The 22,431-nt window shown below is 37.6% G+C and overlaps 1 protein-coding gene across 1 annotated transcript in view; it reads right to left on the bottom strand.

Moving 5' to 3' along the window:
• LOC126260755 (titin) overlaps nt 1-22,431 on the bottom strand; it is a 530,053-nt gene that overhangs the window by 230,853 nt on the left and 276,769 nt on the right. Inside the window, exons 109-116 of the mRNA XM_049958094.1 lie at nt 12,323-22,176; nt 9,170-9,469; nt 6,121-6,435; nt 5,717-5,874; nt 4,968-5,222; nt 1,297-1,504; nt 891-985; nt 17-135 (exon numbers count right to left, since the gene is read on the bottom strand). Of these exons, the coding sequence (XP_049814051.1) occupies nt 17-135; nt 891-985; nt 1,297-1,504; nt 4,968-5,222; nt 5,717-5,874; nt 6,121-6,435; nt 9,170-9,469; nt 12,323-22,176 (11,304 nt within the window). The remainder of the gene's footprint in view (nt 1-16; nt 136-890; nt 986-1,296; nt 1,505-4,967; nt 5,223-5,716; nt 5,875-6,120; nt 6,436-9,169; nt 9,470-12,322; nt 22,177-22,431) is intronic.

A 22,431-nucleotide genomic window follows, 5' to 3' on the forward strand; every position in this document is an offset into this window, starting at 1 on the left:
GTAGAACAAAGCCAACCTTATAAGTTCACCATCACGTGAGGTCACAGTTTCTGGCAAGTAAGTAACAAACCGAGGTGCTTTTCCCACTTCCCCATGTTGCAATTCTGTCATTTCAGAAACTTCAGAGATTGTCTCCTACAAAAAAATTAGAAAAAGGAAACAAAATGTTAAAAATGTCACAAAGTGTACTTCAATCTCAAAAACATAACAACAACTACTTTGAACTGAAAACTACAACAGAATGTTTTAGACCCACTGTGTTCAATTTAGAATTCATGATCACTGTTTGCTGCATGAAATGCCACAAGGCAACATCAACAACTTGTGTTATTACTTCAAGTAATTAATAAGCTTCTCTTTTAAGAAAAATTTTTTCAGGTTAATCAGCATGATACATGAAAATGAAAATTGGGGTGTTGAGATAGGTGAATGTTGCCTGTAAATATTTTTAAATGTGCCCATGAAATTAATGCATTTCTCTGTAACTGTTTTAATAATAATTCTACTGCACAATTTTTCAAAATTTTTATTTCCTTTTAATTTACATTTCATTTCACAACAATGCATTTGCATGTTTCATGTACTATGGGAAAAATATAAAAAGCTTCTATGAACATTCCATACTGCTACACAAGTGTATTGAAGTAAGCTGTGCTAAGGAGAAACTGTATTGCAGCTTCCTTGAAAACAAATTTCAGCTCACAATACTAGCATAAATTTTGGTGTTAAGACTTTCAGTTCATATTTAAAGAGTTACACTATGAATTTTCCTGATCACAAAAGACTTCTATCAACATGACATAAAACAATTGTCACTACAAATTACCATATTCAATCAGCATTGGCATTTATTTGTAATCTGGATCATAAATTGATCTCCAATATATTACCTTTTCTACTAAAAGATCTTCTTCTGAACCGCTCTGTCCTGTAACAAGAGATACTCCAGTTGTTGCAATCTCAGAGTCAGGTACGTATTCATAAGCTGTAACAACATAGATTCAGTTATTTTAAAAGTACAATGTCATAGTCAAATGTGGTTTACATTAGATATACATTATATCAATGTTTAATTGTGTATTAAAAGTGCATCATACTCAAATATTGTAATTCCATTGCATAATCTTATTACAATTAGTTATACCATGAGACACAATCATTGCTGAGTAAGGTAACCTCTAAACAACAACTTAAATTCTAAAAGCCTTAGGTGAACGTTACAAATTATTGCTAACTGACATACTTAGAATGAAACTGAATTATTACATAATTATTAAGTGTTAACAACTGCCTGACCTTCAACAACAAGTGATGCAGCACAAACAGCTTCTCCTGCTTTGTTGATAGCCTGGCAAGTGTACTGTCCAGCATCCTCTGGAAAAACCTCTGAAATTGCTAATTTACATACACCTTCTGAGTCTTGGTACATTGTAACACCCTTAGATTCTTTCAAAGGTAGTCCTTTGTGATACCAAATAACTTTTGGAATTGGTTTTCCAACAATCTGGAATAATATAGAACAGTGATTCTGTTACAAAAACAACATAACAATAGATAGTGTTAGCTTGTCATTATACTACAGTAATGTTTTAAGGAATTTAATTCTCATTCTATTTTAAGTTATTCAGTTCAACCACAGAATGGAAGCCAAATAAAAAATGGTACATATGCCTATAACTGGACAAATGGTAACATACAGAAATATGAAAAAGTTAAAAAATACTGAGATTCAGTAACTACAGGAGTTCTCATTCAACCGAAAATTTAAGAATGTAGACATAAGGCTTTAAATATTGGTGCAGCAAGATATGTGTGAACTGCAACATACAGCCCAAAAGGCACATATGCAAGTCACGAGTCACAATTGGAAAATAAAACAAATCTGTGGCAAAAATTCTGGGCAAGTTAATGGATAATTGTTCACAAGAAGAGCAGTAAGTGAGGACATGAAACCAACATGAGGAAACAATATTTTGTGGAGAGTGGGGAGAGGAAGATGAGTAGAAAAATACAAGTCAAGTGGTACGATGAAAATGAAGACTGAAAGAAATGATATGGAGTAAAACCAGCAAAACAAAGGACAGTGCAAATTTTTCAATGTGCTCTATTTGTATGTCAAAATGAGAGGAAACGATAGATCACAAGAAGTAAAATGGATCTGTACAAGCTAGATTAGAGAATGTAAAAATCCAGTTTGGCTTGGAAAAGAACCTCTCATGTGTGCAAGAAGTTATTTATCTATGTGATTTAGGTTTTTAGTTGAAATAAATATTTAATTTCATTTCATTTACAGTCAGCTAATTTCATTCTTTCAGCCATTGTTAAACATCATATCATGATGCACACAGTGGTGTGGAAAGAACAATAATTATATAGGTATTGGCACAATATTCATACACTGGTGTCCAAAATTAAAGCAACAAACCGTGATTTCCCTGCCTTGTGTCTGATTCACCATATAATCGAAAAACTGTCAACAGATATGTCATAATATACAAAATATCGCATTCCAGTCAACAGACAACCACATTGTGACAATGGGGTACCTATCATATAGGGTAGTGTTTGCCGGGTAGCCCCACATCCACAATCACTGTAGACACAGATACAGATGGTGCAGTGTGGTACAGAGAAGACACCTACCAGACTCTCTGCAGCGGAGGGCCATAGGAAGAATGGAAGCAGGATAATCGCAAATGGATGTGACCTGATGGCTCAATGTGAATTGCTCTGTTGTTTCTCAGATTTGGTGACAGTTTATAGAGGCTGAAACTGTACTCCAAGGACTAGGGCAGGACTGCCCACTTGTGACATCAGAAAGGGAGGAATGTTATTTGGCTGTAAGTGCACAACGGTACTGCCTTAGTACTGCACGGCAACTGGGATCTGAACTCGCAGCATCCACTGGACATTCTGTACCGAGGCAAACGGCATACAGAAGGCTTTGGCACAGTGGCCTTTATTGTCAGAAACCTGCTGTAGGTGTATCTCTGACATGTCTTCACTGTAGAGAATGTGTAGAATGGACTTGTCAACATGCTACCTGGATGGTCAAGCAGTGGGCAATGTTTTTTCACGGATGAGTCCCAATTTAGTCTGTAGAATGATTGTCGATGGATTCACATCTGGAAGGAACGTGGAACACGATGTCAGAACCCCAACACTGTGGAAAGAGACTGATATCAAAGAGCATCCCTAATGGTGTGGGTAGGGATTATGTTGACCGCTCAACAACATCTTCATGAAATTGTACAGGTGAATCGGCAAGGTTTAACTGCCGTCAGGTATTGTGATGAGATCTTGGGACCCCTAGTGTTGTTGTTGTGGTGTCATGTGGGGCCCAGACATAGTACTGACATGCACTAATGCTCGACCTCACAGAGCACAGGTGATTGATGTTTTCTTGGAAAAAGAAGATACTGCACACATGGGGTAGCCTGCTCCGTTTCCCAATTTGATCCCATAGAGCATGTCGGGATGCACTACAGAGATGGATTGGATCATGGAAGCATCAACCAACCACTCTCCAAGACTTACAAGTGGCTCTGCAGGGAGAATGAGTGTTATTGCCTGAAAATGAGATTGATGACATCATTCACAGCATGCCCTGTCATTGTCAGGCCTATATTGCTGCCAGAGGTGGTCACACCCCACACTGAGAACTTAACCAGTTGTCGAAATGTGTGTGTGTGTGTGTGTGTGTGTGTGTGTGTGTGTGTGTGTGTGTGTGTGTGTGTGTGTGTGTGTGTGTGTGTGTGTGTGTGTGTGTGTGTGGAGTGTGTGCGCACGCACATGCGCGCGCTTGTGTGTATGCATACATATGTGTATGTGTCTGCTTTACTTTCTTTGTAAAGTTAAATTAGAACAAGAAAAGTGCAATCCATAAGAAAAGTTTGTCATGGTAGCAGCATATACAATGTATTCAAACAGGTCAGCAAATCTTTTCAACTGAAAACACATTTGGTGTGGTCAATATCTTAAAATCATGGAGTTACAAACTTGGGCTCCGTTAGAGAGCATAATTAAAAAAAGATGATGAAGCATAATCTCAAACTATGGTAAACAAAGACATACAAATCTAGGTCTTTGCAATCATAGGCTCTTCTACCATAACACATCAAGGAAACAATAAATGCCTCACAGGTTCTATAATAGGAAAACACTTTTAAACTGCACAGAATGGTGAGTTAAGATGGACTCATAAGTTGGATACTGAAATCAAAATTGGACAATGAAATGAAACTAACAGTCATAAATTCACAAGTAAGAAAGAAAGATAATTTAATGTGCCAGCAATAGTTTTATGTTGCAGAATATACACTGTAACAAACTGCTCATATCACACTACACAAACCCTTGAAAAATTTCCTTCATACCAATATGATCTATGTTGACTTAACTATGGAAGAGGATATTTCATAAGTTGGATGGGTAGGTGATTACTACTTTGTGGGAAGTAGGAAGGATTTTGGGAAGGATATTACCCATTTCAGAGGATGGTGAAAGGTAGTAAAAGCCATGATACATTATGTGATTTACTTACATGGTTTTCTTACGAAACATATACAATGAAATTAACTCCAATGTAATATCACAATAGTTACAAACCAATTAAACTATATGAAAATGCAAAATAACAGTGAGCGAACCATACAAATTGCTTACTCCACAGTAACATCTAATATTAATAGTCAGTCTCTTCCCTAAGCTCAAATGTAAATGTTTAACATGGGATCACATTTTTTTAATTACATTTGTTTAATGTGACAAAGCAGAAATGACAGGACTGCATCACATCCTATTATATTTTATGAATGTAATCTCTCAAACACATAAGAGAGTGCCAGCTGTTCTTTTAAAACTTTAAATAAGAAAAGTGAACATTAATTATGTATTAAGATATCAGTACACACTGGAAGAGAAAGAAAGATTACAGTAAATATTGTCCAAGCTCTGGTATAACATACCTTGCAAGTGAGTTGCACTGGTTCTCCATCCATGACTCGTAATGGCACTAACTTCTGTTCAAAATGTGGAGCCTCTAACTCTATAGTATCTTCCCATTTCTCATCAGGTATGACAGATAGTGTTGCTGTGCAAGTCACTGATCCAACAACATTCTCTGCACGACATGTATAACTACCTGTCTGTTGTTCATTAACATCTTGCAAAACTAGTAATGACTTATTTGCTTCTGTCACAATCCGTGTTTCTGTTGTTGACTATGAAAAAATAACATATTTACAATGATCAGAAAGTTTACAATTACATGGGCATGATTAGAATAATCATAATCTGGAAAACCATAGCACTGAATTAGTGACCAAAAAGATTTCTATTCCATCTCTGCCAGGATTTCAGTGGGTACAAAACAAAAAGCTTTAACTTTGTACATTCTGCAAGGCTTTCATAACAGCATTTTTGGAAATTCTTACTTTAGTGAATTGATTTAGTAATGACATTACAAGGTAAAAAATTGCCCATATAGTTATACAGCAAATGATTAATTCCATTTAAAATTTTATTTTAAGTTTACATTTAGAGTTCTGAGGTAAAATAATAAATGCTAACGATAAAGCATGTCACATAAACTTTTAAACAAAAATAAAATGGGAGCAACACAAATTTGGCAGTTTGTATTTCATCTATTACTGTTGGACACCAACAATGAACAAAGTCAGTCACTTGTCTTTAAACAAAAATAAATTAGTTTTACCTTCACTGGAGTAGACAGATGGAACCATTGGAATGAACATGTAGGGTATGACTCTACAATAGTCTCCAAAATAACAACTTCTCCAACAGTTACAATCTTTGGCTGTAGAGGCTTAATGAAAGATGGTGGCCTTGCTTCAGTCATTTCAGGCTGTTCTTCTAAAATTACAATAATAACAACAGATATTGAAACAGTCTAGCAGTTGCTTTTTGTTTCAAAAAACAAAAGCAAAGTATCAATCTTTTACAGTTTTTCCTAGCGTGACTATCATAAGATACCAAAGCATTTGAGTACACGGGGCTTTATAATCAATAATTCAACAATTACCCATTTGACTATGACTGCTTCCATGCCCAAAGTATGTAGTGATATATCATAATTCTAAGCACAAGGCTAATATTTACCTCTGATAGTGACAGAACAAGATGTTTTGGCCTCTCCAACTGGATTTATAGCACGAACTTCATACATTCCAGTATTGGTTTTGTTTATCTTTTCTATACGTAAAACAGTATGTTTTGTCTGTTTCACAATATCAATTCCCTCCGAAGCCACTACCTCCTTTCCATTGCGAAACCACTTTGCTTCAGGTACAGGTTCTCCTTCAAATGCTGCCATCAGCTCCACAGGCTCATCTTTTACTGCAGCAATGGCTTGTAAGGGACGTGTTATATATGGTGCCCTCATAAACTGTGGCTGTCTTGCTTCTATTGGTTTACCTGCCAAAAAGACAATTTATTTCAGGAACTATGTCTGTAAGAAGGTAGCCAACAAATTTGACAACTAATTTTAGGCTATGTCATAAACCAACCAACCAACCAAAATTTATTCATATTTCTATAATAAATATAAGGAATAATCTTTTTTGTAAACTGAAAAAATAGTTATGCAAAAAAGTCTGAATATTATCAATAAAAGAGTGAGGCAAGCAATTAATTGTTAGGCAACAGTTGTGGAATACATAATGGCTTGTGTTGTTTTTTATTGCATCTGTTAAACAAATAATTTTCTTAAGTATTGCCACAAGTGGCATTAATGTTTCAATTCATCCTGCATTTTCAAATATATTCTTAGATGTAGTGTGCTAACATTGGTGTCCTAGACATCTTAAAGGTACCGAATCAGTAGGTTTCCAGCAATGCGAAAAACTGAAATCTTTTGTTTCAGTTGTTGCTCATGTGGTTTTCAGTTCAAAGACCGCTTAGCTTCAGTTCTCCATACTAATATATCCTGTGCAAGCCTTTTCTCTCCGCATAACCACTGCAACTTACATCTGTTTGAACCTGCTTACTGTATTCAAACATTTTACTCAAAATACAATTTTTACCAGTATAGAATGTTATTTTATCACTATCAATGAAAAATGTTCAATAATTGTGCTTCTGAAACTTTGCCTTGAAAGTGAAGGAAGGTGAAAACTACAGCAATAAAGTAAAAAAAATACCAGTTACTAGCAAAAGTGCAACACAGTTGTAAAGAATTAAGATATAAGACATAAGGAAGCTATGGCAAAATAAAAATAGAGATACAAAATAAGATAAACAATGGGATGCAAATAGACATTACCCCAGAAGAATTACAGGGTATAGATGTAGATGGTGAAAGTGTAATGAGTACTAAACACTGCATACAAGGTGAACACGAGTGTTTGTGGGACTTGAAAGAAAAGTTGATAGATGGAAAATGAAAAATACAGGGAAAGCTAGAAAAGATGAAGTTCAGTCAGATTATAATACAAAGAGTGCACCAAAAACCTCTTACCAAAGACACAAACTGAAATAGTCTCACATTAATATGGGAGAAACCACAAACTCATTCAGCAACTCATAGAGGAGAATTCTCACATCGTATGACATATTGTCCAACTGTATAACACATATTGTCGACTCTACCTAAATCAATTCATTGTTGCCAAAGAGCTATGATGGCCATGTCAGCATACTCTATTAATGAACAAGCAAGCTCTCCCCTTGATGACAAAACTGCAGAATGTAACATTAAATAGTGAAATTAACTTGTTTTGCTATGTTACTATTGATGCAGGAATCAATTAATGTTGAACACAATCTTGAGAATTAACAATAATGATAACACAGAAACATTCTTAGTATTGCCCAAACTTCATTTCTATGAATGAAACAATGTGAAAGGGAGACATTAAATGAGAAGGGAAAGGGAGTGGACACAGTTATAGCCTAAGCCCCATGTTATTCAGATCCACACAATGAGTAAGCATTAAAGGATACTAAAGAAAATTTTGGCAAGGGATTTGAATATCAAATGGAAGAAATAAAAAAGTTAAGACATGTCAAGACATTATCATTCTGTTAGAGATAGCAAGGGACTTGGAATATTAGTTGAACACAAAGAATAGTATCTTGGAAATAAGTTATAGGATGAGGGTCAATAAAACTGAAACAAACATAATGAAATGCAACTTAATTGAATCAGATGATGCTAAGGGAATTAGATTAGAAAGAAGGAAGGTTATGGTTTAACATTCTGTTGACAACAAGACAATTAGAAATGTCACAGATTGTAATACTGGGTAAGGATGAGGAAGGATATCATCTGTATTCATATTAAAAGAACGATTCTGACATTTACCTTGAGAAATTAAGAGAACACACAGAAAACTTAAATTTGGGTAGATGAATAGGATTTAAACTGATGTACACCTAATGTGGATTAAGAAATGAGACAAATAAAGCATTAGACAAGTTTTGCAGCTTGGGCAGCAAAATAACTGCTAGCTACACAATTAAAGAGGATATAAAAGGCTTGAAAGGTGTTACTGGAAAAGAAAAATATGTTAACATGAAACATAAATTTAAGTGTTAGGAAATATTTTCACAAAGTACTTGTTTAGAGTATAGCAACATGGCGAAGTAAAATGTGGATGATAAGCAGCACAGACAAGAACAGAAGCTTTTGAAATGTTGTACTACAGAAGAATGCTGAAGATTAGATTGTTAGGTTGAGTAACTGGTTTACTACAGTAGAGGAACTGAACTGAATTGGGAAGAAAAGAGTTCTATGGTTCAGTCTTACTAAAAGAAGGAAAAGGTTGATAGAAAACAAGCTGAGGCATTACAAAATAGTTGATTTGGTAACTGAGGGAGGTGTAGGAGTAAATATCGTAGAGTGAGACAAAGACTTGAAAACAACAATCAGGTTCAAATGGATGCAGACTGCAATAACTACGCAGACATGAAAAGACTTACACAACATAGACTAATGTCCACAGCTGCACCAAACCAGCCTTCGGACTGATAAGATAATCACATATTTTGGGACAAAAGACCAGTGTAACCAACTTCAGATAGATCAAGCACAACCTACACATGGGATTATATATTAGCAGTGGAATTAAAATTGGTTTTTAATATGCACAAAAATGATTATTAGTTATTAGGTACCAAAAAATGGAGAGCAATTTTGGTTTTCTCTTACCAAGTACGAGATTTGCTCGGCATTCTGCTCGGCCAAATTTGTTAATGGCTTGTACACTGTACACTGCTTCATCATGTTCCGTTGGTTCACTGATAATCAAACTCGCAGTTCCAGATTCAGGATTGTAGTACATTTCCTGGCCAGGTCCAGAGAACACTTTCTGACCATCACGTAACCAAACTACTTCAGGTGTAGGCTCACCAACAACAACACATTTCAGCTCAGCAGGACGTCCAGGAACAGCTGACAGTGGTTTCAGTTGCTCAGTAAAATGAGGAGCCCTGCCCATTTCCGGTTTCTCTGCAGATGTAAAATAATATTATAATCCCAGTTTTATGAAAGATCTGTTTAGTCTTATAGCAGCACACACTAAAATAATATAAAAATGTGTTATACAGCAGTTCAATCATATTTCAAATCTAGGAGCTGTAAGAAGCAAACAGTGGAAACTCCAGTCTGGAATGTTAACAATATTAGGAAAAGGATAGATTGCTACTCACTGTAAAGATGACAAGTTGCAGATTGGAACAATGAAAGAGACAGTTACACATTCATCTTTTGGCTAAAGTCTTTTTCAGGAAAGGAAACACAAACATTCACACAAGCGAGCACACCTCATACACACACACACACACACACACACACACACACACACACACATATGACCACTGTCTCCACCAGCTGCGACTGGTATTAAGGTGGTCAGGTGTGCATGATGTGTGCTTGCTTATGTGAATGTGTACGTGGTTTTTTTTCTGAAGAAGGCTTTGAATGAAAGCTAAATGTGTAACAGTCTTTTCACTGTAACTGTCTGCAACTCAACGTGGCTTCTTTGTAGTGAGTAATAAATCTATCCTTTTCCTAATATTGTTGAAGTTGTAAGAAGATAATTTAGAGCTAAGATATAAAGTGTGTCACTCGTATTACGTTGGAAATTTGAAAAAAATAAAAAATTATATATAGTTGTGACAGTTACCAGAAATTCACTTTTTGCCTCTCTGGCATGACTATATTCAAAAACCACATATACTGATCCTCTTTCAGTGCCTTCATAGTCATGCTCACACATGCTGGTCATATGGGTCCATAAATTTTCTTGTTACGGGTTAAGCTTTTTTATGTATATATGTTTATGATTTGAAAGCCAACACTTTTAAATTATTTTAAAATGTTTATCATTTGATAGCTAATACTTTTCAATTGTACCTACCTTGACTGTGTAAAACTAGCATGCGAAAAACAAACTGACATTAGTAATCAGTCACTGTGATTTAGAAGCCGTACTATGCATCTAATTTTTTTAATAATTCCATGATGCCCACAACTGCTAATTATTGTGTCCAGCTGGATACATTTGATACTTCTTTCACTATCAAATATGTACAATGAGAAATATTTTATGATCAGGCAGCTAAAAAAATGCATCCAAGTAACTGAAAAAGGCCTAAATCTGAAATTGTGCAATTGCATGAAAAATAAAAATTAACAATTGCTGGCATCACAGTGACATTAAAAGAAACTTAAAGCTAGTGTGGATCCAGGATCAAAGAAAATCATCGATATTAACTTTCTTCATCAGGTAGTTGCGATGTACATTTGAGATACTGCATCTGTATTATCATTCAGATGAGTGATATAACGATCATTATTGCAGGACACACTGTTATATATTAAAAGACTTCCTCAGATGCACCTTATACTCATTTCAAACTTCAACTTTTATAGTGCTTCTGGGCAAAGATTACACTTACTCATGCAGTAGGGTGTTAATAAATTATGAGTGGAGAACCATGTAAGCATTAGAACGTGTGATACTCAGTCTATTAATGATACATAAATAAAGTTCTGTGACTTCTACTGATACTTGTACAAATTTCAAAATTTCTTGAGAGTAAATAAAAAATATCATAACAGTTTAAATGAAAACATAATAAATAAACCTCACAAAATCTTGGATTAATGTTTCACAGATTTTTTTGCTGTGTCAGATTTGTATGTAAATTCAAGGTTCAGTGACTTCCTCTGTTGTGAGTGACAGGAGACAAAAGCTTGAGTTTATATATAAATTTGATGCAGCAAGAAATCCATGAACAGAGGTTATAGTCATCGCAAGTCATAAAATATCCAGAAACTAATATATCAGAATCTGCTTGAAACAGATAATTTGAACCAGTAAGTATTTCAACTTTTTGTCAATTCAAGGTAAACACGTGAAATTGATAAATATGCTCCACACGACCATGCAAAACAAAAACTGCAGATATACATGAATGTGTAAATGGTGTTATGTACCAACATCTAATACAAACATTTTCCCAACAGAGTCTTGCCATAATAAAGGAGTTTGGAGTAAATTCTGAACAAACCTTCAAATTTTTTCCACAAAAGTCCATTGTACACTGATGAGTTACAAAGCAGTGTTGAATGTTACTCAATAATGCAATTCATGCAATTACAGTAACTAATTTTTGCCCTTTCACAGACAACTTAAAAGAGCTAAGTAAAAAAATAAAAAAAGCAAACTTACTGTTGGCCATTGCATACAGTTGAGCTAGGATACATTTCTAATTGATAATAGTAAAAATTAGGACTTCAACTGCCAGCTCCCTGTGCAAAGCAAAGCTAAGGGGCTACTGAATAAATATTCTGGCATTATGCCTGAGGGTTCACCAAAGAGTAGCCAAGAGTCTCACACAAGTTCCTACAGCATCTGAGTGTGCCAAGATTTCACAGAAATTTCATGCTATTTATATAAATGAAGCCGGCAATAAACACCAAGTCGAAAGTAAAAAAATTAAAAAACAATCTTTACAGCCAACAAACATAAATAACATGCAAATTAAAATGTTTCAAACTCTAAAATATGAATGTATATCCATATCTGTATCATCTGGTACTGATAATACATGATATGCACCTTACATTATTCAACACTTTCCAATGTCACATGCAATTCACAATATCAATAATTTTTTCCTACAATATGAGATCTAACGGTCAAAAACGTTCAAACAGCATGCCACCTGGAGGAAGAAGCAGCAATAAGATCAAAAAGCAAGAAAAAAATCCACAACTCCTTTCCAAATTTTGCCTCCACAAAACATATGCAGTAGTTAGGGGACAGAACATGCTAATTTACATGTGTGCACATACCCAAAATGACCAAATTTGCTGCAGATGTAGCCACACCAGCAGGATTTGAAGCACGGCAGGAATAAATACCAACATCTTCTTTAAATACATCCCTTATTTCAAGTGTCACAACGTTTTCACGAACTGACGTCTGTATGCGATTTGACAAAGGCAACGGTTTTTCATTAACAAACCAAGTCAATTCAGGGAAAGGCTTTCCTTCAACTTCACAAATAAATGTTGCTTTCTTGTTTGGTTCCACCATGGCAGGTGTCAATTTTCTAACAAATCTTGGGGGTACAGCTTTTGAAATAGTTTTAGTGGCTTCTGTGACTGTCTTTTGTACGACTGTCTGACTGACTGTGTGATGAACATCAAGATTTTCCACGTCTTGAATGGGTTCCTCTGGAATCTTCAACACACTATCAGTCACCCGCTTCTGAGACACAATTTCCAATTCACTTAATGGTGTACTATCAGAAAGAATTGTGGGTCGGGATTCTTCAGGAACTTTCTTTTTGGAAAAAGTATCCACCTTAATGTCTTTGTGCCAATCAAGAGTTTCTGTAGTAGCTTCCACCTGCACGCTCTCAGACAGTAATTTCTCTTTATCTGAAGGGTGCACAGCTTTGGGTTTTGCCAAGGCAATTTCACCTACAGATACTAAATCTTTCATCATCTCATCTTGTTCATCAATCAGTCTTACAGGAAGTAGCATTGGTTTCTCATCTAGAACTTCCTTTAAAATATCTGGAGCATCTGCAAGTTTAGGCATATCAGGAATCATGGTTACTTTAGACACTTCTGGGGCAGTGTCCGTTAATTCCTCCACATCAAGTGGAGCCTCCTTCATGGGCACTGGTTTCTTTTTTCTCCAAGGTACACTGGATTTTTTGGTAGGAGTGCCATCCTCAGGCAACTCTTCTGGTTTCAGCTCCTGCAAATTTTTTTCTTCCCCTATTTGGTTTTCTCCTACTTCTTTTATAGTTACACCCTCTTTCTCTGTAATTACTTCCTTTTTGTCCTTCTTCACAGGTTTTAGCATAACTTCCTGTACCTCATCTACTGATGGTTTCTCTTTAGGTACAGGCTTCAATCGCAATTCTTTCCTATCATCAGTTTTCTCAGGAATACTTTTTTCCACAGGTTTCAAAGTAATTTCCTCCTTTTCCAGTTCAGGTGCCTCATGTTTCTTTCCACGTCGCCAAGGTACTTTGGTAATCTCCTTACTATCTTGTAAGGGAGATTCCTCATTACTTGGAATTAAAGGTATTTCCCTTTCAGATACAAGTTTCTCTAACAGTTTTTGTTTCTCCACTGCTGGTTCAAGTTTAAGGGTAATTCTTTCCACTTCTTCGGCTGTTGGCTTCGGTTTCTCAAAAGGTTTCAACTGTACAATTTCTCTTTCTTCTGTCTCCACTGGAATATCCTTCTTCACTGGTTTCAAAATAATCTCCTCTTTCTCCTGAACAGGTTGTTTAGGCTTCTTTCCTCGTACCCATGGTACATGCGATACCTGATCTTGATCTGGTGCCTCAGGCTTTTCCTCAACAGATACTCCTTGTGGAATAGAGTCGGCTTTCTCTTCCGTATCATGTGGAGTGTCCTTAAGGCTCTCTGGTTTCTTTACTTTCTTGGTCTCTTTCGGTTTTTCTTCAGTTGTGCCTTCTTTATCCAACTCCCTTGGAAGAGATTCCTCTTCTTTGAATACTTCCTTTGTGTCCTTCTTCACAGGTTTCAGCACTAACTTGTCTTCTTCTTCTACTTTTGGTTTATGTCTCTGTACAGGTTTCAAGTGTACAATTTCCTTTTCTTCTGTCTTCTCTGGAATATCCTTCTTCACTGGCTTCAATGAAATCTCTTCTTTCTCCTGTTCAGGTTGTTTAGGTTTCTTTCCTCGTACCCATGGTAAATGCGATACCTGCTCTTGCTCTGGTGCCTCAGGCTTTTCCTCAACAGATAGTCTTTCTGGAACCGTCTCTGCTTTCTCTTCCACATTATATGGCGTCTCTTTCAAGCTCTCTGGTTTCTTGACTTTCTTTATCTCTTTTGATTTTTCTACAATTGTATCTTCTTCAGTCACCTCCATTGCAAGAGACTCCTCTTTTCTAATTACTTCCTGTGTCTCCTTCTTCACAGGTTTCAGCACTATTTTATCCTCTTCTTCTGCTGTTGGTTTATGTTTCTGTACAGGTTTCAACTGTACTATTTCCTTTTCTTCTGTCTTCTCTGGGATATCCTTCTTCACTGGTTTCAAAGTAATCTCTTCTTTCTCCTGTTCAGGTTGTTTAGGTTTCTTTCCTCGTACCCATGGTACATGAGACACCTGATCTTGATCTGGTGCCTCAGGCTTTTCCTCATCAGATACTTTTTCTGGAACAATGTCAACTTTTTCGTCCATATCATGTGGAGTCTCTTTTAAGCTCTCTGGTTTCTTTACTTTCTTGGTCTCTTTTGGTTTTTCTGCAGTTGTGTCTTCTTTAGCCAACTCCCTCGGAAGAGATTCCTCTTCTTTGAATACTTCCTTTGTGTCTTTTTTCAAAGGTTTCAGCATTAACTTGTCTTCTTCTTCTGCTTTTGGTTTATGTCTCTGTACAGGTTTCAACTGTACAATTTCCGTTTCTTCTGTCTTCTCTGGAATATCCTTCTTCACTGGCTTCAAAGTAATATCTTCTTTCTCCTGAACAGGTTGTTTAGGTTTCTTTCCTCGTACCCATGGTAAATGTGATACCTGATCTTGCTCTGGTGCCTCAGGCTTTTCCTCAACAGATAGTCTTTCTGGGACCGTCTCTGGTTTCTCTTCCACATCATGTGTCGTCTCTTTCAAGCTCTCGGGTTTCTTGACTCTCTTTATCTCTTTTGATTTTTCTACAATGGTATCTTCTTCAGTCAACTCCATTGCAAGAGACTCCTCTTTTCTAATTACTTCCTGTGTCTCCTTCTTCACAGGTTTCAGCACTATTTTATCCTCTTCTTCTGCTGTTGGTTTATGTCTCTGTACAGGTTTCAACTCTACTATTTCCTTTTCTTCTGTCTTCTCTGGAATATCCTTCTTCACTGGCTTCAAAGTAATCTCTTCTTTCTCCTGTTCAGGTTGTTTAGGTTTCTTTCCTCGTACCCATGGTAAATGCGATACCTGATCTTGTTCTGGTGCCTCAGGCTTTTCCTTAGCAGGTAGTCTTTCTGGAACCATCTCTGGTTTCTCTTCCACATCCTGTGGTGCCTCTTTCAAGCTCTTTGGTTTCTTGACTCTCTTTATCTCTTTTGATTTTTCTACAGTTGTATCTTCTTCAGTCACCTCCATTGCAAGAGACTCCTCTTTTCTAATTACTTCCTGTGTCTCCTTCTTCACAGGTTTCAGCACTATTTTATCCTCTTCTTCTGCTGTTGGTTTATGTCTCTGTACAGGTTTCAACTGTACTATTTCCTTTTCTTCTGTCTTCTCTGGAATATCCTTCTTCACTGGCTTCAAAGTAATCTCTTCTTTCTCCTGTTCAGGTTGTTTAGGTTTCTTTCCTCGTACCCATGGTAAATGCGATACCTGATCTTGTTCTGGTGCCTCAGGCTTTTCCTTAGCAGGTAGTCTTTCTGGAACCATCTCTGGTTTCTCTTCCACATCCTGTGGTGTCTCTTTCAAGCTCTTTGGTTTCTTGACTCTCTTTATCTCTTTTGATTTTTCTACAGTTGTATCTTCTTCAGTCACCTCCATTGCAAGAGACTCCTCTTTTCTAATTACTTCCTGTGTCTCCTTCTTCACAGGTTTCAGCACTATTTTATCCTCTTCTTCTGCTGTTGGTTTATGTCTCTGTACGGGTTTCAACTCTACTATTTCCGTTTCCTCTGTCTTCTCTGGGATATCCTTCTTCACTGGTTTCAAAGTGATCTCTTCTTTCTCCTGAACAGGTTGTTTAGGTTTCTTTCCTCGTACCCATGGTAAATGTGATACCTGATCTTGCTCTGGTGCCTCAGGCTTTTCGTCAACAGATAGTCTTTCTGGGACCGTCTCTGGTTTCTCTTCCACATCATGTGGCATCTCTTTCAAGCTCTCGGGTTTCTTGACTTTCTTTATCTCTTTTGATTTTTCTACAATTGTATCTTCTTCAGTCACCTCCATTGCAATAGACTCCTCTTTTCTAATTACTTCCTGTGTCTCCTTCTTCACAGGTTTCAGCACTATTTTATCCTCTTCTTCTGCTGTTGGTTTATGTCTCTGTACAGGTTTCAACTCTACTATTTCCCTTTCCTCTGTCTTCTCTGGGATATCCTTCTTCACTGGTTTCAAAGTGATCTCTTCTTTCTCCTGAACAGGTTGTTTAGGTTTCTTTCCTCGTACCCAAGGTATACGCGATACCTCCTCTTGTTCTGGTGCTTCAGGCTTTTCCGGAACTGTCAATCCTTCTGGGGCAATGTCTGCTTCCTCTTCCACATCACGTGGTACCTCTGTCATACTCTTTGGTTTCTTTACAATTTCGAACTCTTTTGGTTTTTCTGTAATTATGTCTTCTTTAGGCAGTTCCCTTGGAAGAGTTTCCTCTTCTTTTGTTATTTCCTTTACGTCCCTCTTCACAGGTTTCAGCTTTATTTTGTCTTTTTCTTCTGCCATTGGTTTCTGTTTCTCTACAGGCTTCAATTGTACAATTTCTCTTTCTTCTATCTTCTCTGGAATATCTTTCTTCATTGGCTTCAAAGTAATTTTCTCTTTCTCCTGAACAGGTTGTTTAGGTTTCTTTCCTCGTGCCCACGGTAAGCGCGATACCTGATCTTCCAATGGTACCTCAGACTTTTCCTCAACAGACACTCCTTCTGAAACTATGTCTGCTTTATCTTCCACATCACGTGGAACCTCTTTCTGACTCTCTGGTTTCTTTATACTTCTGATCTGTTTTGGTTTTTCTACAGTTCTGTCTCCTTTAGGCACTTCCCTTGGAAGAGATTCCTCTTCTTTGCTTATTACCTTTGTGTCCTTCTTCACAGGTTTCAGCATTATCTCATCCTGTTCTGCTGCTGTTGGTTTATGTCTCTGTACAGGTTTCAACTCTACTATTTCCTTTTCTTCTGTCTTCTCTGGAATATCCTTCTTCACTGGCTTCAAAGTAATCTCTTCTTTCTCCTGTTCAGGTTGTTTAGGTTTCTTTCCTCGTACCCATGGTAAATGCGATACCTGATCTTGTTCTGGTGCCTCAGGCTTTTCCTTAGCAGGTAGTCTTTCTGGAACCATCTCTGGTTTCTCTTCCACATCCTGTGGTGTCTCTTTCAAGCTCTTTGGTTTCTTGACTCTCTTTATCTCTTTTGATTTTTCTACAGTTGTATCTTCTTCAGTCAACTCCATTGCAAGAGACTCCTCTTTTCTAATTACTTCCTGTGTCTCCTGCATCACAGGTTTCAGCACTATTTTATCCTCTTCTTCTGCTGTGGGTTTATGTCTATGTACAGGCTTCAATTGTACTGTTTCCTTTTCTTCTATCTTCTCTGGAATATCCTTCTTCACTGGCTTCAAAGTAATTTTCTCTTTCTCCTGAACAGGTTGTTTAGGTTTCTTTCCTCGTACCCATGGTAAATGCGATACCTGATCTTGTTCTGGTGCCTCAAGCTTTTCCTTAGCAGGTAGTCTTTCTGGAACCATCTCTGGTTTCTCTTCCACATCCTGTGGTGTCTCTTTCAAGCTCTCGGGTTTCTTGACTCTCTTTATCTCTTTTGATTTTTCTACAGTTGTATCTTCTTCAGTCAACTCCATTGCAAGAGACTCCTCTTTTCTAATTACTTCCTGTGTCTCCTTCTTCACAGGTTTCAGCACTATTTTATCCTCTTCTTCTGCTGTTGGTTTACGTCTCTGTACAGGCTTCAACTGTACTATTTCCTTTTCTTCTGTCTTCTCTGGAATATCCTTCTTCACTGGCTTCAAAGTGATCTCTTCTTTCTCCTGTTCAGGTTGTTTAGGTTTCTTTCCTCGTACCCATGGTAAATGCGATACCTGATCTTGTTCTGGTGCCTCAGGCTTTTCCTTAGCAGGTAGTCTTTCTGGAACCATCTCTGGCTTCTCTTCCACATCCTGTGGTGCCTCTTTCAAGCTCTTTGGTTTCTTGACTCTCTTTATCTCTTTTGATTTTTCTACAGTTGTATCTTCTTCAGTCACCTCCATTGCGAGAGACTCCTCTTTTCTAATTACTTCCTGTGTCTCCTTCTTCACAGGTTTCAGCACTATTTTATCCTCTTCTTCTGTTGTTGGTTTATGTCTCTGTACAGGCTTCAACTGTACTATTTCCTTTTCTTCTATCTTCTCTGGAATATCCTTCTTCACTGGTTTCAAAGTGATCTCTTCTTTCTGCTGAACAGGTTGTTTAGGTTTCTTTCCTCGTACCCATGGTTCACGCGTTACCTCCTCTTGCTCTGGTGCTTCAGGCTTTTCTGGAACTGACACTCCTTCTGGAGCAATGTCTGCTTCATCTTCCACATCATGTGGTACCTCTGTCATACTCTTTTGCTTCTTTATAATTTCAATCTCTTTTGTTTTTTTTGGAATTATGTCTTCTTTAGGCACTTCCCTTGGAAGAGTTTCCTCTCCTTTTGTTATTTCCTTTTCGTCCTTCTTCACAGGTTTCAGCTTTATTTTGTCTTTTTCTTCTGCCATTGGTTTCTGTTTCTCTACAGGCTTCAACTGTACAATTTCTCTTTCTTCTATCTTCTCTGGAATACCTTTCTTCACTGGTTTCAAAGTAATTTCCTCTTTCTCCTGAACAGGTTGTTTAGGTTTCTTTCCTCGTGCCCACGGTAAGCGCGATACCTGATCTTCCTCTGGTACCTTAGGCTTTTCCTCAACAGACACTCCTTCTGGAACTATGTCTGCTTTCTCTTCCACATCACGTGGAACCTCTTTCTGACTCTCTGGTTTCTTTATACTTTTGATCTCTTTTGGTTTTTCTACAGTTGTGTCTCCCTTAGGCACTTCCCTTGGAAGAGATTCCTCTTCTTTGCTTATTTCCTTTGTGTCCTTCATCACAGGTTTCAGCATTATTTCATCCTCTTCTGCTGCTGTTGGTTTATGTCTCTGTACAGGCTTCAACTGTACTGTTTCCTTTTCTTCTATCTTCTCTGGAATACCCTTCTTCACTGGTTTCAAAGTAATTTCCTCTTTCTCCTGAACAGGTTGTTTAGGTTTCTTTCCTCGTACCCACGGTAAGCGCGTTACCTGATCTTCCTCTGGTACCTCAGGCTTTTCCTCAACAGACACTCCTTCTGGAACTATGTCTGCTTTCTCTTCCACATCACGTGGAACCTCTTTCTGACTCTCTGGTTTCTTTATACTTTTGATCTCTTTTGGTTTTTCTACAGTTGTGTCTCCCTTAGGCACTTCCCTTGGAAGAGATTCCTCTTCTTTGCTTATTTCCTTTGTGTCCTTCTTCACAGGTTTCAGCATTATTTCATCCTCTTCTGCTGCTGTTGGTTTATGTCTCTGTACAGGCTTCAACTGTACTGTTTCCTTTTCTTCTATCTTATCTGGAATACCCTTCTTCACTGGTTTCAAAGTAATTTCCTCTTTCTCCTGAACAGGTTGTTTAGGTTTCTTTCCTCGTACCCACGGTAAGCGCGTTACCTGATCTTCCTCTGGTACCTCAGGCTTTTCCTCAACAGACACTCCTTCTGGAACTATATCTGCTTTCTCTTCCACATCAGATGGAACCTCTTTCTGACTCTCTGGTTTCTTTATACTTTTGATCTCTTTTGGTTTTTCTACAGTTGTGTCTCCCTTAGGCACTTCCCTTGGAAGAGATTCCTCTTCTTTGCTTATTTCCTTTGTGTCCTTCTTCACAGGTTTCAGCATTATTTCATCCTCTTCTGCTGCTGTTGGTTTATGTCTCTGTACAGGCTTCAACTGTACTGTTTCCTTTTCTTCTATCTTCTCTGGAATACCCTTCTTCACTGGTTTCAAAGTAATTTCCTCTTTCTCCTGAACAGGTTGTTTAGGCTTCTTTCCTCGTACCCACGGTAAGCGCGTTACCTGATCTTCCTCTGGTACCTCAGGCTTTTCCTCAACAGACACTCCTTCTGGAACTATGTCTGCTTTCTCTTCCACATCAGATGGAACCTCTTTCAGACTTTCTGGTTTCTTTATACTTTTGATCTCTTTTGGTTTTTCTACAGTTGTGTCTCCTTTAGGCATTTTGCTTGGAAGAGATTCCTCTTCTTTGAATACTTCCTTTGTGTCCTTCTTCACAGGTTTCAACATTATTTTGTCTTCTACTTCTGCTGTGGGTTTCTGTCTCTGTACAGGCTTCAACTGTACTACTTCCTTTTCTTCTCTCCTCTCTGGAATATCCTTTTTCACTGGTTTCAACATTATCTTCTCTTTCTCCTGATCAGGTTCTTTAGGTTTCTTTCCTCGTACCCATGGTAAATGTGATACCTGGTCCTGCTCTGGTGCCTCAGGCTTTTCCTCAAGAGATACTCCTTCTGGAGCAATGTTTGCTTTCTCTTCTAAATCATGTGCAGTCTCTTTCAAAGTCTCTGGTTTCTTTACACTCTTGATCTCTCTTGTTTTTTCTGCACTTATATCTTCTTTATGTATTTCCTTTGATAGAGATTCCTGTTCTTTGGTTACTTCCTTTGTGTCTTTCTTCACTGGTTTCAGCACTATTTTGTCTTTTTCTTCCACTGTTGGTTTCTGTTTCTCTACAGGCTTCAACTGTACTATTTCTCTTTCTATTGCCTTTTCTGGAATATCCTTCTTCACTGGTTTCAAAGTAATTTCCTCTTTCTCCTGGACGGGTTGCTTATGTTTCTTACCTCGTACCCATGGTAACTGTGATATCTGCTCTTGTATTGGTGCCTCAGGCTTTGGTTGTGATGCCTCTTCAGGAACAATGTCAACTTTCTGGTGCACATCATGTGGATATCCTTTCAAGCTTTCTGGTTTCTTCGTTCTCCATGGTACTGTTGATTTTTCTGCATTTTTATCATCTTTTGTCAAGTCTGTCACTAGTGGACTCCTTTTTGTAACATTATCATCCAACATGTCTGCTGGCAATGTCTTGTCTGAAGGTTTTCCTTTTCGAATGAATCTTTCTGTCCTTTCTCTCTCTTGTTGCACTCCTAATTGTGTCATATCATCTTCTTCTGTCACTGTTATTCTGCTATCTTTTTTTATGTGCTTCCTTCCTTGTGCTGTAGGTAATCTTTGATCCTCTTTCTTTGGCAAATGTGATGTCTTTTGTCTTTCTTCAAGTGTTTCTTTCATTTGGTCCAAATGTAAAATTGTTGAATCTTCTTCTGTGGCTATCTGCTCTATTCCCGTTGTCTTGTCCGTAACACTGTACAGCGAATCATCAGTGTCAGTCCTGCTATTTTGTTCTTCAGGTCTTTCACTTCTAATATCTATATCCTGCCGAACTTTCTTTTTAAGCTGCACCCCCCCACTGACAGTTTTCAACTGTACTTCCTCAAGATGCTCTTTATCAATACTCCTCCGGTGCTGAGCTGTTCTTCTTAGCTGTATTTTCTCCTGTGTCCAGGGAACTGTGGTTTGTGATGGGTGCATGGGAAAAAGCTGCTTACACCTGGGTTTCCTCCACGGCAGCGTCTCATCACCAACTGGTAACTGGACTGCATCGTATGAATCCTCCTGTATATAATCATGTCCAGCACCACTACCGTCAGCATCTGCTTCTTGACCATCTCCTGACATCCCACCAGTTTTCGGGATTGAACCATGATGACTAGAAGAATATCCAGGACGTGGTATTTTTGGTGCTCCTGAGCCTGGATGGACTGTTGAAACATCTCTCCGTCCTGCAAAGCCATAATGCACCGACACGCCACATGTTGTCTGTTTTTGGTGTAATATGAGTACATATATTGTATGCATTAAATATGCATCTTTGCTATACACATTTTATACAAAAATATTATTCAAATATGCTTCTAAGGGTGTGACCTCTATTTTTGTTAAACAGCACTGAATATTTTTTTTTTTTTTTAATTAAAGATGAATGACTTTCCAAAGGAATGCTTTCCAACTAAAGAGAAATCTCAAAAGATTCCATGAATGAAATTGTGTGTCTAATCAGTAATAAATGATTTAAAGTATACAATGATCACCATCTGAAATGAGTGACAAAGTAGCTAATCAACAAAAA

The sequence above is a fragment of the Schistocerca nitens genome, chromosome 5 (genome assembly GCF_023898315.1).
Source record: "Schistocerca nitens isolate TAMUIC-IGC-003100 chromosome 5, iqSchNite1.1, whole genome shotgun sequence".
Classification (NCBI taxonomy): domain Eukaryota; kingdom Metazoa; phylum Arthropoda; class Insecta; order Orthoptera; family Acrididae; genus Schistocerca; species Schistocerca nitens.